Source organism: Protopterus annectens, chromosome 2.part1 (assembly GCF_019279795.1).
Source record: "Protopterus annectens isolate FY-2018-M chromosome 2.part1, PAN1.0, whole genome shotgun sequence".
Lineage (NCBI taxonomy): Eukaryota > Metazoa > Chordata > Ceratodontiformes > Protopteridae > Protopterus > Protopterus annectens.
The window spans coordinates 39,409,820-39,430,251 of NC_056729.1; the positions used below are offsets into that span (position 1 = coordinate 39,409,820).

Genomic DNA, 20,432 nt, shown 5'->3' on the forward strand with positions numbered 1-20,432 from the left:
TGGGATTCATGGCATCTTGCATACTAATAATACCATATGCCAGACTGCATATGAGGAAATTACAATGGTACCTAAAAAGTGTTTGGACTCAACACTCTCACAGTTTAGAAGCAGTAATACCAGTGATTCCCTGCCTACAACAGGATTTTCGATGGTGGGCACAGGCATGTCACCTAAACAAGGGTCAGCCTTTTACCCTACCCACAGCCAGGCAGACTCTAACAACAGATGCTTCGGATTACGCCTGAGGAGCACACATGGTAGGAAAATGCATTCAGGGCAAGTGGACCACAGACCAGCTGCATCTTCACATCAATCAGAAAGAGATGTTGGCTGTTCAAAATGCCCTAACAGCTTTCAAGGACCTTCTGCATCCAGGACAATTACTACTAAAGACAGACAACACCACAGTAATGTGGTACATAAACAAGCAAGGGGGCACTTATTCTTATCCCCTATGCAGGCAAGCCATGACCTTGTGGAACACAGCTGTAACGTATCAAGTTCACTTGCAAGCACAATTCCTGCCAGGAAAGAAAAATACTCTGGCAGACGATCTAAGCAGAAATATCATGGACCCTCACGAATGGAAATTGAATCCACAAATCTTCAGCATGGTAACGAAAAAATGGGGATGCCCAGACATAGAGCTTTTTGCCTCCCCACTGAATTGCCAACTACAAAAATTCTGCACAAGGACTTATCACAAACAAGCATGGAAAGTGGATGCTCTTTTGTTCATCTGGAAAAACCTAAAAGCTTATGCCTTCCCGCCACTGCCTCTCCTTTCAAAGGTACTCCTAAAAGCCAGACAAGAAAAACCACAGATGATTCTGATTGTGCCAGACTGGCAACGCCAGCACTGGTACCCCTACCTTAAGGAACTTAGCTCAAGGCCCACCATGGATTTTGCCACAAATTCCACACCTTCTGACTCAACAAAACAATCAGATCCTGCACGGTCAGCTCAAAACCCTAAACCTGGCTGCATGGCAGATTCATTAGTCAAACAGGCAACACCTTTCTCAAAAGCTGTTATGGATGTCATTTTGGAGGCCAGGAGGCCTAGCACCAGGAAAGCTTACTCAAAAAAGTGGAAGAGATTCTAGGCTCAAAACCTTGACCCTCTAATTCCAAACATTCCTCAGATTTTACAATACTTAACTGAGATGCTGGACAGAGGCCTATCCTTATCATCAATTAAGATCCACGCCTCTGCCATTTCAGCACATTACAACACGAATCCTCCTTTATTCTCTCATCCCTTGCTAAAAGACCGCCCCGGAGAGCACCAACACCAACTTGGGACCTCAATTTCGTTTTGGAAAAACTAACCCTGCCACCTTTTGACCCAGCCACTACAGCCGATCAAAAATTTTTATCATGGAAAACAGCTCTCCTCCTGGCAGTAACTTCAGCATGAAGAGTCTCAGAGCTACAGGCATTAATGGCAGTGGAACCTTTTATAATTTTTCATCAGGACAGGGTTTCTTTAAGGACAAATCCTACCTTTATGCCAAAGGTGGTATCTAGTGTGGCTCTTAACCAAACCATCCATTTGCCAACTTTTTATCCAAACCCCCAGAATAAAGGGGAGAAACGTCTGCATTCTTTGGACATACACAGGCAGCTACGCTTCTACTTGGACAAAACAAAAGCTTTCAGGAAAATTCAGCAACTGTTTGTAGTATATGCTGCAGGATCACAGGGCAAGGCTATCTCAAAGCAGACTATATCCAAATGGATAGGACACTGTATACGTTACTGCTACACACAGCATGGAAAATCAGTCCCAAATAACATTAGGCCACATTCCACCAGGGCAACAGCCACTTCAACAGCCTTTCTCAGAGGAGTACCTACCAAGGAAATTTTGGAGGCTGCAACTTGGAATTCAGTGCACACCTTTACCAAGCATTACCACCTGCCTCTTTACTCTAAATCCAGAGCAGGATTTGCCACTGCAGTTCTGCAGGGCCTCATAGCCAATCCTAACTCTTTATAGACCAGCCACCCAACCTTAGCTTTGGGATTCTACCCAAGTGTAATGATGTAATGACTGCAGCAGTGTAACACGATGAACATAGTACAGTTTTGTACCTACCATAAATGTAGATGTTCGAGTGTTCACACTGCTGCAGTCCAGGTTACCCTCCCTCCATCCCCTCTGAACTAGCTGGACTTAACTATACCTTTCTATCCTATACAACCTTTGTGGTGTATTTGCTTGTAACTGAAGGTATTGTTTTTATTTTTATATGTATATTTTTTATTAGCAATATGTATTGCCTACCTACTTTGGGGGCACCTGACATCCGGGGCAAGAAAAACTGAAGAAAATGGTGTCGGATGCATCTTATATACCCCTGGCGCACTGATGTCAGGGAAGAAAAGACAGCAACCGACGCCGGACCAAGACTTTGGAACTCTGGCCGACTACGGGACCGCCTGACGGCAGGATAACCCAAGTGTAATGACTGCAGCAGTGTGAACACTCGAACATCTACATTTATAGTAGGTACAAAACTGTACTTTTTGCAAGGCCTCCTTACCAACCCTTAATCTGTGATTCTTCCTCCCCTCTTTGTTTTTCTCTGGGCTTTGGGAATCAACCCATGTGTTAGGACTACAACAGTGAAACACAAAGAACATAGTACAGTTGTGTACACTTACCATAAATGTAGACGTTCGAGTGTATTCACTGTTGCAGTCGTGGTTCCCCACCCTCCATTCCCCCTTTTTTCCTAAGGCACAGACTAGATATTTTATTTTTTGGATGGCATGTTTCCAGGGTGTTTCCTTCCTGGATTAGCCTTCTTTTGGGGGCTCTTGACATTTAAGTCATGAAAAACTGAGGAAATGGCGTCGGCTGCCTCCTTTTATACCTGACGTTCTGACATCAGTTTTACAGCCGACAATAGCCGACATCATATACAGAGGACTCTGGAATTCGGGCCGACTGAGGGCTACTGGGAGCCGGATAACCCATATGTTAGGACTGCAACAGTGAATACACTTCAACATCTACATTTATGGTAAGTGCACAGAACTGTACTTTCTGCTTCCAGCCCAAGGACTACACATCTGGATATTCCTCATAAGCGTAGACAGAAAATATAACACATTTCTCTATCCTTTACCCCTCATCCAAGTTAAAAAAAAGAACATAAAGGGGACTGGTTTAACTTTGGCTTTTCAAACTAGTTGGCTTTCATTTTCTTCAGCTTCTATTCCTTTAAAAAGGAAATTACACTACTTTTCCTCTGAAGAAGAATTTTGAGTTAGATCAAGGGGATTAAATTGTAACTGTCAGATCCCTGCCCCCTCGGGTTTTGAATCAGAGGCAGATAATTTGATATCCTATGATGTTCATCATTGGTATCACTGCTGCAGTTGCCTTAGCTTTATGGGTTTGGTGTGTTGAATCTGAGGTACAGCAGACAGTGTTCCATACCCACAAAAGATGAGATAGTTTACTTTTTGGTCTCATTTACTGCCTTTGTGGTATCCTCATAGCCATATAGCTTTGTTAGTAGTACTTTGCTCCCCTCGTATCTCCAAAAGATCTACTGCATATGTGGAATTGTCACTAGGTTTGTGTGTATGTATTTGTGTGAGTGCTATCTTGGTGGGACTACCATAATATTCCCTCTGTAGTTTGACTTAATCCTGTTTCTTATGACATTATCTGCAGCTTACTGTGACATTTTGTATCATTTATTGAGTGGATAAGTTGGATATGGACTCTTTTAGAGAGAGTTGAATATAGCCAGTCAACCACCATATTTTCAGGAGATGAGAAGAATCCAGATTACATGGAGAAAACCCGGATAAACACAAAGAATTTATACAGACCCCAAACAAATATGGATTGGAAATAAGGACTGATCCCATAATCTGGAGATTTGAGGCAAAGATCTTACCATTGTCTCACCATGTTGCCATAATTACTTAGTTTGTACTAAAAATGGATAGGTAGTTGTTACATGCACATTTGTGCATGCATAAAATAAAGAGCAAGTGGCCACACCTGCATAGTGTTTCAGAAAGTGAAAATGATTTTAAAAAGTTTTAACGTGAACAAGATGCCAAATCACGTCCATTCTTTACTTATAGTGACTTCCAGAATTAGACAGCATGAACATATGCATAATGCAAAAGTGGCTAGGACTTAATTTTACTAAAAAAATATTTGTTTGTTTTTTACTAGGGAATCCAAACATTCCAAAGCCACGAAAAATTTTTCGTTCATCGTGGGGAAGTAATCCTTACTTTCTTGGGTCCTACTCTTATATTCAAGTTGGTTCAAGTGGAGCTGATGTGGAAAAGCTAGCCATGCCACTGCCTTATACTGAAAGTTCAAAAATGGTGGTAGGTATTGTCAGATATAATAGCTTTTCTTAAGAAAATACAAAACTTTGTTTTGTAATAGGAACATGTTCAGTTGTTTATTTTTGTTTCTTGCCTTATATTTTTTATCTTAAACTATTCAACAGCAGAAACCCAAATGCTGCATGCTAAGCATTCTGCTGATACATCCATTGATGGGGAATGCAAAATTCAAAATGAGCTGAGGACTGTTGCTTTTCGTCAGTTCATTGGTGTTCCATGCATGAATCTGCAGTATCCCTCTTGTTGGGACAGTTTGCAGAGGAAGACTATTAGTTTCACTTTAATCATACCAACACAGCAGTACTAGCAAGACAGATGGTATATGTGCTGCCTGAAGCTTGTGTTTAGCTCCATTGTACCAAGAAGCATAGTATCAGTGTGGTCACACTGGCTTTTGCAGCTGCTGCTGATTTCAAGCCTGGTTAATAATATTTAAACGAATGTGTGCATCTTTTTTCAATAAATCCAGTCCTGCAACTCCCTTGACAAATGGGCATATCTGATACAGTTTTGAGGAATGTCACTGGGCCAGTGAGCCATAACATATGGGTTTACTCACCAGGGAAACTTCATCAGCCTGGTCATTGTTTTCCATAGCTGTCTCATTACCCTGTGAAGACCTACACTGTTCTTATACTGATACAGGTAATGGCATACTGTGATGCAATGTTTACATACAAATAGCGTCAGTATGTGCTTACTTACCACTTTGAAACTCTTAGTAACTCAGCTAGTATTTTTTTTTGTATTTGAGTGTGCTAATAAGTCATTACTCCTTCATTGTAGCTTTTGTCTCTTCAGTATTTCCTGAAACTACTTAATATACATTCAGTATTAAGTACTTTTTGATGTGTTGCATCTGGTAGGTGTACCTTCCATTTCAGAATCCATTAGGACGTGTTTTTTTGCTTCACAATCCATCATGTCTGTTTTTGTGTTGTGGCCAGATTGTAACACAGTGGGGAAAATGTGGGAAGTTTAATAAAGTCAACTGATGACGTGTAAAACTTTATTTCTGTCAGACAAAGAAAAAGGAGGAGAAAAGTTAATGTTCGGCTGAAAAAATGCATTGAGGAGGATTCAGTAACAGAAAAAAAATAACTTTTCCTTAAACTCCACTGAAGGCCTGGCTATACCTTCAATGGCTCCTACTTCTAGGTCACAAAAGCAAGTAATTCAAGTGTTTTAAAGTAGTTGCTTACAAAGTTAAATAGCTGACCCACACACTGGTAGAATCATCAGGACTGTACAGAATTGTTTTCCAGATTTATATTCATTCTAAACTAGAACAGGACCTGGCATTTTAATTGTGGAAATGCCTAAGGTTATGGAGTTTTCTTGTCAAAGAGTATGTTGCTATTGGCTGCATCATTGCCTTCATTGTCGTAGTCAGTACAGCCTTTTGTATCCCCAGCCCTTTGATTATAAAATGCTTGCAAAATCAGTAAATTGCAGAGTATGAGCATTATTTCTAAAAAAAAAATGATTTAACACCTATGTAGGTCCTTTTTGGTTTTACATGAGCTGATATCTTTGCCTATACTATCTTCTGTAGGGAAAGGTAAAGAAAGAAAATTGTCTCTTTCCCCACTGTTTTATGATAAGGAAGATTTCTATGTGAAGTAGATTGATTATCCTGTGGGTCCACAGTCAGACCACAATAATACATTTTTTGAGTACTTTGGTCTGGTGCCCCCCCCCCCCAATGTATAATTTGTGGAGAAAAACAATTGCGTGATTATATTTTTGGTTTGCTAGTGAGTGTCCCTTCTCCAAAGAGGAGACAATGTGAAATGATGATGATAAATGAGTCAAAATGGTTTAATCTAAAACTGAAGATCTTTTCTGATGGGTACACTAGTTAAGTTATCCTGTTTAGAATCAGAATCCAGCATCTTTTTTTGCAGAAGCTCCCACCCCAGGGAAAGTTATGCACACATTATGATACATACCATGATCACATATGTTGACTATGTAAGTGTGCTGTTCTTTTATGACTGTCAGTGCATTTTTGGTGCTTTGGTTTGGATCTTGATTTTTGGTGATATTCATCATGTTACCCTGCTGCAGTCATTACACATGGGTTATCCTGTCGTCAGGCGGTCCCGCAGTCGACCGGATTTCCAAAGTCTTGGTCCGAGGTCGGTTGCTGTCGCCTCATCCCTGACGTCAGTGCGCCAGGGGTATGTATATTGCAACCAACGCTATTTTCTTCAGTCTTTCTTGCCGCGCGGTGCCCGAAGCAGAAGCAGTTCGCAAGTGCCGGTCGGCCGACTCCTGAGATTTTTGAATTAGAATTTCAGACCGAAGTCTTCTATAAAGCTAAGTACCCCGTTGGGGAAACTTTTCTTGCCTCAGACTGATGTCAGAAAAAGTTAACAATTGTATTTTTTGTGGGAAGCAAATACCTCATAAGGATTTTCATTCTTATTGCATACCTTGCCTAGGCCCTGATCACGACGTCACTTCTTGTCGTTTTTGTGCTAGATTTAATAAACGTACTATTAAGACGATTTGATTTCGCACAACACTTTTTTGGTAGAAAATTTAATTACACCATGCCGTCGGAGCTACCGACTACCGGCGTGCACAAAAAGCGCAGGGACAAGGACCGACAGCCCAGGCCTAAGCCTGATTCCAAGGCCTCGGTTGATCCAGTCTCCGGTTCTCCAGATATCAGTGAGGCTCCGACGCAGCCTCTGACTACCGCAGTTCTGGAACCCGAGACCGCCACAGATATTTTGACGGAATGTACTAGGCCAACACAGCCTTTTACTTCAGGCCCTTCTGACAATTTACCTTCCAAGGACGTCGGTGCTTCTGAAACACCATCGGTTTCTGAAGGCGTTTTCAGACCGACGACTCTTACAGTCAAAACGTTTTCCAAGTCGAAGACTCCTTCTAAATCGAAAAAGGCTTCACTTCAGTCTCCTGTTCAAGGCCCTATGCCTAAGAAAAAGATGCTCAAGATGGCTGAAGATTTGATTTCTCTTATCAGGGGTTCTCAGCCTCCTCCTGACAAAAGGCCTAGACAAGAGGAAGATTCTGCTTCCTCTGAACAACTGTCTATTTCTTCATATTCCTCTGAGGACCAAGACTATTCCTTCTCTCCTTATGAAGATTCTGATGCTGAGGACTCTATTCCCTCAGCTTCCCCTCCAGAAGATTACTCTTTTGGGGAAACTTTACACACTATGAGGGAACATTTTCACTGGGAAGGTCAGGATTACTCTGATTCCAAGAAAAGGCTCAGAGAGTTTCTTTTACTCCCCCAACACAGACCCCTAGCCATTCCTCCTGTTTTGGACATTGTGGATGATGTCTATTTAGAATACAGTTTCAACCCTGACTCCCTACCTCCTGCCCTGGCCAAGCCTGATAGATACTACAGAGTACCTGATTCCCACAAATTCCTTTACAAAAGCCCAATAGCTGACCCAGAGACTATCTCCCAGGGTCCCAAGGGGGCTAAGGCTTCCATGGCTAAAAATCCAGTAATTTCTGAAAGGGATTCAAGAGCACTAGACAGATGGGGGAAAATGGTTTATACCTCAGCCACTTTAGCCATGAGAGCACTAAACTGTCAATTTCATATGCTTAAGTATCAGCAATTTCTGATCTCTCAGTTAAAACAAAAGATAACCACCCTCCCTCAACAATCTGAATTGAAAGAAGTACAGGATTTGTTGCACGCCACCGAGCAGGTGGGCAAACATGCCTTACAATGTGGGTTTGACTCTTTAGAGGCCTCCTGCAGAGTAGCCATCACTGGATCAGTTATACGTAGGCATGCCTGGTTAAAAGAACAAAGTCTGCCTGATCATGTTAAAGCAAAGCTACTAGATGCTCCCTTACAGCAGGACGTTCTTTTTGGTGTTAAAGCAGAAGAAGTTTTAAAGAAAATGGAAGATAAGGCAAAGTCAATGCAGACAGTCAAAGATTTCCTACAAGTACAACCCCCTCGCTTCAGCAGAAACTGGCCAACAAAAAATTGGTCCTTTCCAGCCTCCGACAGGCCTCAGAGGGGTAAATACAGGCGCCCAAGGGGCAGAGGACAACCACAAGCTCAGTATAAACCTCGCCACTGGGGCACTCCAACCCAAAAGGGAGGAGAAGATAGGTCTCAATCCACCAGAAGGCTAACTCAATGACTTGCACCTCAGCTGGCCAAACAAAGCTCTTTTGTCAGCCCCCCTGGGGGGGAAACTAGCACTATTTGCAGACAACTGGCACATGGTCACAAAGGACATATGGGTCCTAGACATAATTTTACGAGGATACAGATTCCACTTTCACACCTTGCCAATAAAAAGAGGAATGCCAAACCTGCCAAAAAATCAAAGGGCAGAGGCTCAAAAACAAATTACAGCTCTCATAGCCATGAACGCCATTCAAAGGGTACCAACTCAAGAGCAAGGCCAAGGATTTTACTCAAGACTCTTCCTAGTACCCAGAAAAGAAAATGCTTGGAGACCAATTCTGGACCTTTCAATCCTAAACACGTACTTACAAGTTCCCAAATTCAAGATGCTGACACTACAGCAGCAACTTCCCATGTTGGGCAAGGAAGCATGGCTGGTAACGTTGGACCTCAAGGAGGCATACCTGCATGTCCCTATCAGACAAAGTTGCAGAAGATACCTCCATTTCATTGCAGGTTCAACCCACTATCAATTCTCTGCACTGCCCTTTGGCTTATCTACTGCGCCCAGAGTATTCACAAAATGCCTGGCACCAGTAATTGCATACTGCAGACAAAGAGGAATTCAAATATATCCATACCTGGATGACTGCCTCATCCAAGCAGAAAGAAAAGACATTCTCTTACAACATCTTGCCTTTGTGAAGCATCTAATAAATTGTATGGGGTACACAGTAAACGAAAAGAAGTCAAAACTAGTACCCTCACAAAAAATGACATTCCTGGGTGCCAGCTTGGCTGCTTGCCCAGAAGGCTTATCTTACACCAGACAAGCAATTACAACTGACTCAATACTTCAAGACAATGGCAACAAAGACCCAATTAACTGCAAGAAAAATTCTGCAGGCTTTGGGCTTCGTGGCATCTTGCATTCTGATAATACCATTTGCAAAGCTGCATATGAGGAAATTACAGTGGTACCTAAAAAGCGTATGGTCTCAACACAGCCACAGCTTGGACACAGTGATATCTCCCATCCCCTGCCTTCAGCAGGAATTTCTATGGTGGGTACAGGCATGTCACCTCAACAAGGGTCAGCCTTTCACCTTGCCCACACCCAGGCAAACTATCACAACAGATGCTTCAGACTATGCCTGGGGGGCACACATGGCAGGGCAATGCATTCAAGGCCAATGGACTGCAGAACAAAGAAAACTGCACATAAACCAAAAAGAGATGCTAGCTGTACAGAAAGCTCTGGCAGCCTTCAAGGATCTTCTATAGCCAGGACAGCTTGCAATAAAGACGGACAACACCACAGTAATGTGGTACATAAACAAACAAGGGGGCACACATTCCTACCCTCTATGCAGGCAAGCAATAATCTTACGGAACACAGCTCTGGCCTACCAAGTACAGTTACAAGCTCAATTCCTGCCAGGACAGAAAAACACATTGGCAGACAACCTAGGCAGAAACATCAAAGATCCCCACGAGTGGAAGCTAGACCCACAAATATTTACAATGATAACTCAAAGATGGGGCCTACCAAATATAGACCTGTTTGCCAGTCCTCAAAACTACCAGCTGACAAAATTTTGTACAAGGACATCCCACCATCAAGCTTGGAATGTGGACGCTCTCTCCTTCAGTTGGAAAAACCTGACAGCATATGCCTTTCCTCCATTACCTCTTCTCACAAAGGTACTTTTGAAGGTCAAAAAGGAGAAACCTCGAATGATTCTCATAACCCCAGACTGGCCACACCAGCACTGGTACCCGCTACTGAAGAATATGGCTCACAGCCCACCATGGATATTGCCTCAAATACCTCATTTGCTCACGCAGCAGAACAAGCAGATTCTGCACAGCCAGATCAAAACCTTAAACCTGGCTGCATGGCAAATCAATTAAGTATCCAACCTTCACCTCTTTCACAAGCAGTACTGGATGTTATTCTAGAAGCCAGGAGGCCAAGCACCAGGAAGGCTTACTCGGACAAATGGAAAAGGTTTTCTGCTTGGAACCAAGCTAAAGGCCAAGACACAACTCAGCATCATATGCCTCACATTCTGCAGTATTTAGCTGAGATGTTGCATAAAGGACTTTCCTTCTCCTCAATTAAGATCCATGCATCAGCTATTTCAGCTCACTACGACACAAATCCACCTTTTATTTTCAGATCCTCTCCTAAGGCAGTTCCTCAGAGGGGCAAAAAACATTAGACCACCTAGAAGAGCTCCTACACCAACATGGGATCTCAACTTTGTTCTGGAAAAACTAACGTTGCCTCCTTTTGAACCAGCTTTTTCTGCAGACCTTCAGTTCCTATCTTGGAAGACTGCCCTGCTCCTGGCAATAGCTTCTACTAGGAGAGTCTCAGAATTACAAGCACTTATGGCAGTGGAACCTTTCGTCATTTTTCATCAAGACAGAGTTTCTCTACGAACTAATCCTTCCTTCATGCCTAAGGTGGTTTCCAGTGTAGCTTTAAATCAAACCATCCACCTGCCCACTTTCTTCCCCAATCCACAGAACAAAGGTGAGAGACTCCTGCACTCCTTGGACATTCACAGGCAGCTTCGTTACTACTTGGATAAAACTAAGGCTTTCAGAAAAACTGACCAGCTCTTTGTTTCCCATGCTACAGCTTCTCAAGGGAGGGCCATATCCAAGCAAACCATTTCTAAATGGATAGGCCATTGCATACAATTCTGCTATACCCATCATGGGAAACCAGTTCCTCTTACCATTAGATCCCACTCTACCAGGGCAACAGCTACCTCTACAGCCTTTCTCAGGGGGGTTCCTACCAAGGAAATTTTAGAAGCTGCAACTTGGAGTTCTGTACGCACCTTCACCAAACATTATCACTTACCTCATTATTCTAAGTCCAGGGCAGGCTTTGCCACTGCAGTTCTGCAGGGCCTCATTTCCTCCACTAACCCTCTATGATGCCTCCACCCTACCTTAGCTTTGGGACTCAACCCATGTGTAATGACTGCAGCAGGGTAACACGATGAACACAGTACAGTTTTGTACCTACCATAAATGTAAATGTTCGAGTGTTCACCCTGCTGCAGTCCCAGTTACCCTCCCTCCAACCCCTCTGATCTACTGGCTAAATCTTTGCTATGCCTTACTGATGTATTTGCTTACAGCTGAGGGAATTTTGTGTCTGTACATTGTTAACACCTTTTGGTACAAATTTGGATCACCTTTTTGGGGGCACCTGACATCTGGGGCAAGAAAAACTGAAGAAAATGGCGTCGGTTGCAATATATATACCCCTGGCGCACTGACGTCAGGGATAAGGCGACAGCAACCGACGTCGGACCGAGACTTTGGAAATCCGGCCAACTGCGGGACCGCCTGACGACAGGATAACCCATGTGTAATGACTGCAGCAGGGTGAACACTCGAACATCTACATTTATGGTAGGTACAAAACTGTACTTTCTTGATAAAAGATGTTAGTCATTAGATCACTGTTGTAGTTGCTTCAGCTATATAGATCATGTCCTGCGAAGGACTGGTCTAATGGACAGCTTCCAAAGCTTATGGGCACCTTCCACACTCCCTGTCTGCCTTATAGGGTGCCAAACCATCAGAATTTTCTAGCTGTCAAAGTACACTTTTCCTTGTGGGCTTTGAGTGATTGACGATCAGCTAGTGCTTCTTCAGGGATGAACAAAGGACTACCTTGTTGGGGGCTTACTTCTTTTTTATCAACTGCCGATGAGTGACTTTGCTGTGACCATAAAGGGCTTCTCAGGTTGCTCATCAGTTTCCTTTGGTCCCTCTGCCACTTCTCCTTGGGAAACTACTAAGGAATGAGAAGCAGGGACATCCTCTGTAACTGTTATGCTGTCCACTATGGACAAGGGAGAGCCACTCTTGTCAAAATCAGAGGAGGGAGCTGACATTTTTCTTTTGCAAAGCCACTCTGAGGAGCTTTACTCCCAGGGAAAGGACCATTCTTCAGGGTACTCTTTTTCTGGGTAAACTCAGTGAGACTATACAAGGTTCCTCAGACTCACAATCTTTTTTCAAACCCCAGATCAGACTCTTTAGTGATTTGTGTGACAAAACCGTCTTCTGCCAAGCATCTTGTGGCAGTTAACCCAATTCATTTTGACAAAAATGGGAAAGCTTTTGATAAGTTAGGTTTAGGAAGTTTACACTTCCACCTTAGACTTCAGAATAGTGAATTGTCAGGCTCACATGTCTAAGTTTCTGCTGGCTTCCTTTGACAGTATAAGAAACTTAATTGCTGACCTCGCTTTTACAGAAACTAAGACATCAAATTCTGTATTATCTTTTTGTCTTAGGTAACCAAACACATTCTGAAGTATTCTTATGATTTTTAATGCTGTTTCTAAAGCAGTTGCACTGGGTAAGTGATGAAGAAGTTTGCCTGGCTACATTCTCAGAATTTACCAGTGGATGTCAAAGCTGAGCTCCTGAATGCTCCCCTGGATAAAGAGTGTTTTTATTTTGTCCTCTTGACGTCTTTAAAAGATTTCATGAAATAGAATAATTAATTCGTGGGATTACTCAGACATGATGTCCTTCAAGGATGCATCTGCAGTCCTTACAAATGGGTTGTCCTGTCGTCAGGCAGCCCTTCGGTCGGCCGGATTCCAAAGTCTGGGTCTGGCCTCGGCTGGTGTCGCACTTCACCCGACGTCATAGCTGCAGTTCTTCGGGTATAAAGGCATCAGCCGATGCCATTTTCCTCAGTCTTTCTTGCCGCGTGGCGCCCGAAGCAGAAGCTGTTCGCAAGTGCCGGTCGGTCAGATCCAGAGATTACTACTACCGAATACTACTTCGAAGACTTCTAAAAGCTAAGTACCCCGTTGGGGACTCTTTCTTGCCTCAGCCGATGTCAGAAAAAGTGAATAACTGTTTAACTTGTGGGAAACAAATACCTCATAAAGATTTCCACTCTTACTGCTTACCTTGTTTAGGCCCAGACCACGACGTAGCAGCTTGTTTAGCCTGTGCTTCTTTCAACCGACGGACGCTTAGACGTCAGTCGGAGTTTGCTGAACAGTTTTTCGGCTCAGATTTCGCGTACATAATGCCGTCGGATCCTCAGACTTCACAAGTTGTTAAGAAACGCAAAGAAAAGGACCGACACTCGCGGTCCGCGGTTTCGGCCGAAACCGTGGTTAAGCAAACCGCGAGTGTCTCGGTTTCGGCCGAAACCGAGCAAAAGGTTCTAACTTCAGCCGAATCCATGACTACTACTGAGGCCCCTTCTAACCTGGTTGAATCGGCCTCTGAAATTCAACCTGCTACTGTGGTTTCACAAGAATTATCGGACACCATCCCTTTGGATGTTTCAACCCCGGCACGTGGTGCTGCTAGGCCGCCTGCAGCCATGTCCATAAAGGCCTTTGCCAGGGCTAAAGCAGCCAAAACTTCTAAGTCTGTGCCTGTTAAGCCCCCCTCTCACAGGCCCAGCTCCAGTTCCCAAATGCTTACTCTGGCAGAGGATCTCATCTCTTTAATAAGGGGATCCCAACCTCATCCAGACAGGGCCTTTCAACCACCTCCAGAAAAGAGACCTAGAGCAGAGCCCCCTGAGCCAGTGTCCTCAGATGATTCTTCTGATGATTCAGACAATACAGACCATCCAGAGGCTCCTTTTTCTCCTTATGAAGACTCGATGCTGAGGAATCGATTCCTTCTGCCTCTCCACCAGAGGAATTTTCCTTTGGGGAAACCTTACATGCCATGAGGGAGCAATTTCAATGGCAGGGCAAGATTTCTCAGATTCCAGGAAAAGGCTTAGGACTTTTTTGCATTTACCACAACATAGGCCTTTAGCTATACCTCCAGTTCTTCCTGTTGTAGATGATGCATTTAATGATGCCTGCACTGCTCCTGATACTTTGCCTCCAGCCCTTGCTAAGCCCGATAGGTTCTACAGGGTCCCGGACACACATCACCATTTATACAAGGCTCCTTTTGCAGATCCGAGACTATCTCCCAGGGGCCTAAGGCAGTAGCCGACCTCAGTTAAAATCCCTCCCATCTGAAAGGGAATCCAGGTCCTTAGAGAGATGGGGTAAAAAAGTATACACCTCTGCTACTCTCTCAGCTAGGGCATTGAACTGTCAGTTTCATATGATCCAATACCAGGAGTTTATGCTTGATCAGTTAACTAAGAAACTGTCCTCTGATGACTCTTTAGATAAGAAATATGTTCTAGAAATGGTGCATAACATTCAGCAGGTTAGTAACCATTCTTTAAAATGTGGCTATGATGCACTGGAGGCTTCCTTTAGATCAGCCATGACTGGCACAGTTATCAGAAGGCATGCATGGTTGAAAGAACAGGTCTTGCGGATCATGTTAAAGCAAAACTGTTAGATGCTCCTATGGATAAGGTCAATTTATTTGGTTCTCCTGCTCAGCAGGTACTGAAGAAAATGGAAGAGAAGGCAAAATCTGTACAAACAGTGAAAGATTTCTTACAGGTTCAGCCTCCAAGGTTTAGCAGGAACTGGCCTTCAAAAATTGGTGCTGTCCGGACTCGTCTAAAACACAGAGAGGCAGCAATAGGCGTTCAACAGGCAGAAACCAATCGAGAGGAGGTGCCTAGAGGGCAGGCCAGTGGCAAGGTAACAACCAGCGAGGCACAGACACAACTACTACCACTGCAACAGGACAATCACAGTGACTTGGCTCTGACACCGCCTACCAGGGAACAAATAGCAGCACCCTTAGGCGGAAAGTTAGCCTTATTTTCAAAAAACTGGCACTGCATCACAAGAGACAAGTGGATTTTGCAAACTATAGACCAAGGCTACAGGTTTCATTTCCATACTTTACCAGGAAAAAGAGGAATGCCAAACCTACCGCCAAATCAAAAGACAGAAGCTCTAAAACAAATAGCTCAATTAGCAAAGATGAGAGCTGTGGAAAGGGTTCCATCTATGGAACAAGGAAAGGGATTTTACTCCAGACTCTTCCTGGTACCAAGAAAAGAGAAAAATTGGAGGCCTATTCTTGACCTGTCCGCTTTAAACACATTCATCATTGTTCCAAAATTCAAAATGCTGACCCTACAGCAACTTCTTCCCATGCTGGGCAAGGAGTCTTGGCTGGTGACTCTAGATCTCAAGGAGGCATACCTGCACGTCCCCATACGACCAAATTGCAGAAGATACCTCAGATTTCTTGCAGGATCAGAGCATTATCAATTCTCAGCATTGCCCTTTGGCTTATCTACTGCGCCCAGAGTGTTCACGAAATGCCTGGCATCAGTAATCACTCACTGCAGGCTTCAGGGAATCCAAATATATCCATACCTGGACGACTGCCTGATACAAGCGGACAACAGAAACAAGCTAACAGAAGACTTACAAAGAGTCATTTGCTTACTGCAAGCCCTGGGATATACAGTCAATATAAAAAAATCAAGACTGATACCATCCCAAAGAATAACCTTCTTAGGTGCAGAATTGGACACAACAAAACAGATGGCATTCCCAACTGCAGAAAAACAAGAACAACTTCCTCTCTACTTCTTGGCATTAACAAAGCAGAACCAACTAACAGCAAGGAAAGTACTGCAGGCCTTGGGCTTCATGGCATCCTGCATAATCCTGGTCCCTCATGCCAGACTACATATGAGAAAGCTACAGTGGTACCTGAAGAATTTATGGTCTCAACACAGGCACAGCCTAGAAACCGAAATACCACTAATCCCATGCCTGAAACGAGAGTTCCTATGGTGGGCTCAGGCATGCCAGTCAAACCCAGGTTTGCCCTTCCACAGCATTCAACCAAGCCAAACCATCACAACGGACGCCTCAGACCTCGGTTGGGGGGCCCACATGCTGGACAAGTGCATACAAGGCTTATGGACTCAATATCAGCTGCACCTGCACATAAATCAAAAGGAAATGCTGGCAGTAAAACTGGCAATCCAGAATTTCAGACCATTCCTCCAAGAAGGGCAGTTGATGATAAGGACAGACAACACCACAGTCATGTGGTACATCAACAAACAGGGAGGCACTCATTCATACCCTCTATGCCGGATGGCACTGGACCTATGGAATATGGCTCTGAGCTACAACATTCAGTTACAAGCAATTTTTGTACCGGGAAAAGAAAACATCCTAGCATACATATTAAGCAGAACTACCTCGGATGCTCACGAATGGATGCTACACCCGGACATCTTCAAGGCCATCACAAGGAAATGGGGACTACCACAAATAGACCTATTCGCATCCCCACTCAATCACAAGCTCAAGAAATTCTGCACAAGGACGTACCACCCACTTGCTTGGAAGGTGGACTCTCTATCCTTCAGTTGGAAAAGCCTGACAGCATATGCATTCCCACCTCTTCCTTTGATGCACAAGGTGCTATTGAAAATCAAAGAGGAACGTCCAAGGATCATTCTGATAGCTCCAAACTGGCCAAGACAACATTGGTACCCATTACTGAGGAGCATGTCTTGGGGGCAAATGTGGACACTACCCCTGATTCCTTTGCTGTTAACTCAGAGCGGCTACAACACCCTGCATCCAAACCTGAAAACTCTGCAGCTGACTGCCTGGAACATTACATAAGAGAAACTAACCCAGATTTATCCCAAAGGGTTAAAAGACATTATCCTTGAGGCCCGCAGACCTTCAACAAGAAGGAACTATGCAGGAAAATGGAAACGATTTCTCATTTGGAGTACTGAAAGGGGAAAAGATGTGTCAAAGGTAGACATAGCCAACATCCTGGAGTATTTGGCAGAGCTTCTCCATACAGGCCTGTCCTATTCCTCCATCAAGATACATGCATCAGCCATTTCTGCAGAATACAGCTTCGATCCCCCTGTCTTCTCGCATCCTCTACTCAGGCAGTTTCTGAGAGGAATTAAAAATGTAAAACCTCCTAGGAAACCACCATTGCCAGCATGGGACTTGAACTTTGTGCTAGAAAAATTGACACTCCCCCCTTTCGAACCAGCAGCAACAGCAGAACTTCAACACCTATCCTGGAAAACTGCTTTCCTGCTGGCAATTACCTCAGCAAGAAGGGTTTCTGAGCTACAGGCTTTAATGGCAGTACAACCCTTCCTAATCTTCCATCAAGACAGAGTGTCCATGAGAACAAATCCTACATTTATGCCCAAGGTGGTATCCAGAGTGTCTTTAAACCAGGCTATCCATCTACCTACATTCTTCCCCAATCCACAGAACAGGGGGGAAAGACTGCTGCATACTTTGGATGTACATAGACAGTTGCGCTACTACCTGGACAGAACCAAGGGCAATAGAAAAACTGACCAGCTTCTGGTAGCATATGCAACAGGAAGGGAAGGAAAAGCAATTTCAAAACAGACAATCTCCAAGTGGATAGGAAATTGCATCAGATTCTGCTACTCCTACCATGGAAAGCAAACTCCACAGAACATAAGGCCTCATTCTACAAGGGCTACAGCCACTACCACAGCTTTCTTACGAGGAGTGGCTAGCAAGGACATTATAGAAGCTGCTACTTGGACCTCCGTGCATACATTTGCCAAGCATTATAACTTACCTTTATATTCTAGATCCCGAGCAGGGTTTGCCACTGCTGTTTTGCAAGGGATCCTAACTACACCATAATTTCTTCTTCCTCCTCCCCTAGTTTGGCTATGGTATTCTACCCATTTGTAAGGACTGCAGATGCATCCTTGAAGGACATAGTACAGTTTTGTACCTACCATCAATGTAGATGTCCGAACAGGAATGCATCTGCAGTCAGGATTACCCACCCTCCTTCCCCTCTGAGGTATTCTTAGGGTATTTGCCCATCTAATAGCTAGCTGGGGGGGATCTCTTATGGTGTATTTGTTTGTATATATGTACATACATGCTTATTTTTTGTGTTTGCCTTCTACTATTTGGAAACATTGGCATTTATCCAAAATTTAGCTATCCAAGAGGGCAACTGGCATCTGGGGCAAGAAACACTGAGGAAAATGGCGTCGGCTGATGCCTTTATACCCGAAGAACTGCAGCTGTGACGTCGGGTGAAGTGCGACACCAGCCGAGGCCAGACCCAGACTTTGGAATCCGGCCGACCGAAGGGCTGCCTGATGACAGGACAACCCATTTGTAAGGACTGCAGATGCATTCCTGTTCGGACATCTACATTTATGGTAGGTACAAAACTGAACTTTCTTCATATGAATCACTGCTGCAGCAGCCCAAGCTATATGGGTTATATCCTGCAAAGAATATAATAGCCGACTAGCTTCTAGAGCTTCAGGACACCATCCACACATCCAAACCATTAGTAAGTTTGAGCTGAGCTGACTAAAAGATGGGTTTGGCTGCCAAGTCCTTCAGAGCATTCCTACCTCCAAAGAGAGCATTCCTGTGCAGGCTTTCGAGGATCAACAGTCAGTTAAAGCCGTTTTATTTTTGGGCAGACAATTTCCCTCTGGGAGAAAGAAACTTTGACTTTACTTTTTTTTATATAAACTGTACTTTTTCATTAAAATTTTAATTTTAGACTGGAGAGAAAAGTGTTTTTAGTGATCGTCAGATGACATTTAATTACTTTTATACAGGAGTGTCACTTTTTACTTTTTTGTTAAAAAGTTATTAAACTTATACTACTTTGTCTTTGGAGAAGATTTGTTTAATTTACGTTTGGGGAATAAGGTAGGTGTTTAAAGTGTTTTTCATTATGTTTTTACAGGGAAAAGGTTACATTTTACTAGATGTCCTTCAAGGATGCATCTGCAGTCATAACAAATGGGTTGTCCTGTCGTCAGGCAGCCCTTCGGTCGGCCGGATTCCAAAGTCTGGGTCCGGCTTCGGCTGATGTCGCACTTCACCCGACGATGTCCTTCATGGATGCATCTGCAGTCATAACAACTGGGTTGTCCTGTCGTCAGGCAGCCCTTCAGTCGGCCGGATTCCAAAGTCCGGGTCCGGCTTCGGCTGATGTCGCACTTCACCCGACGTCATCTCTGTTGGCCTCCGGGTATAAAGGCATCAGCCGACGCCATTTTCCTCAGTCTTTCTTGCCGTGGCCAGCAGAAGCTGTTCGCAAGTGCCGGTCGGTCGGATCCAGAGATTACTTCTACTGAATACTACTTCGAAGACTTCTAAAGCTAAGTACCCCATTGGGGACTCTTTCTTGCCTCAGCCGATGTCAGAAAAAGTTAATAACTGTTTAACCTGTGGGAAACAAATACCTCATAAAGATTTCCACTCTTACTGTCGGCCTTGTTTAGGCCCAGCCCACGACGTAGCAGCCTGTTCGGCCTGTGCTTCTTTCAACCGGCAATGCTTAGGCGTCGGTCGGAGTTTGCAGAACAGTTTTTCGTTCTGATTTTGCGTACATTATGCCGCCGGATCCTCCGACTACCCAATATGCCAAAAGCAAAGATAAGACCGACATTCGCGGTCCGGTTTCGCGAAACCACGGTTAAGCAAACGCGAGGGTCTCGGTTTCGGCGAAACCGAGAAAACTGATCAAAGTACAGCTGAATCTATCTCTACAACAGAGGCCCTGCTACCACTCTTGAATCGGCCTCAGAAATTTTATCCACTACGGTGGTTGCCACTGACTTATCAGACACCATTCCCTTGGATGTCTCTACCCCAGCACGTGGTGCTGCTAGGCCTCCAGCAGCCATGTCCATTAAGGCCTTCGCCAGGGCTAAAGCAGCCAAGACTACTAAAACAGTGCCTGTTAAACCCCCCACTACCAGGCCCTCTTCTAGTTCTCAAATGCTTACTTTGGCAGAAGATTTAATTTCATTAATTAGAGGATCTCAATCTCACCCAGACAGGGCCTCTCAGCCCCAGAGAAGAGACCTAGGGCAGAGCCCCCTGAGCCAGTGTCCTCTGATGATTCTGCTGATGAATCAGACATAACT

General features: G+C 44.1%; 1 protein-coding gene across 1 annotated transcript in view; it reads left to right on the forward strand.

The window, feature by feature from the left end:
- Window positions 1-20,432, forward strand: part of SMOX (spermine oxidase) — a 416,267-nt gene that overhangs the window by 265,914 nt on the left and 129,921 nt on the right. Inside the window, exon 6 of the mRNA XM_044062005.1 lies at window positions 4,211-4,371. Within this exon, the coding sequence (XP_043917940.1) occupies window positions 4,211-4,371 (161 nt within the window). The remainder of the gene's footprint in view (window positions 1-4,210; window positions 4,372-20,432) is intronic.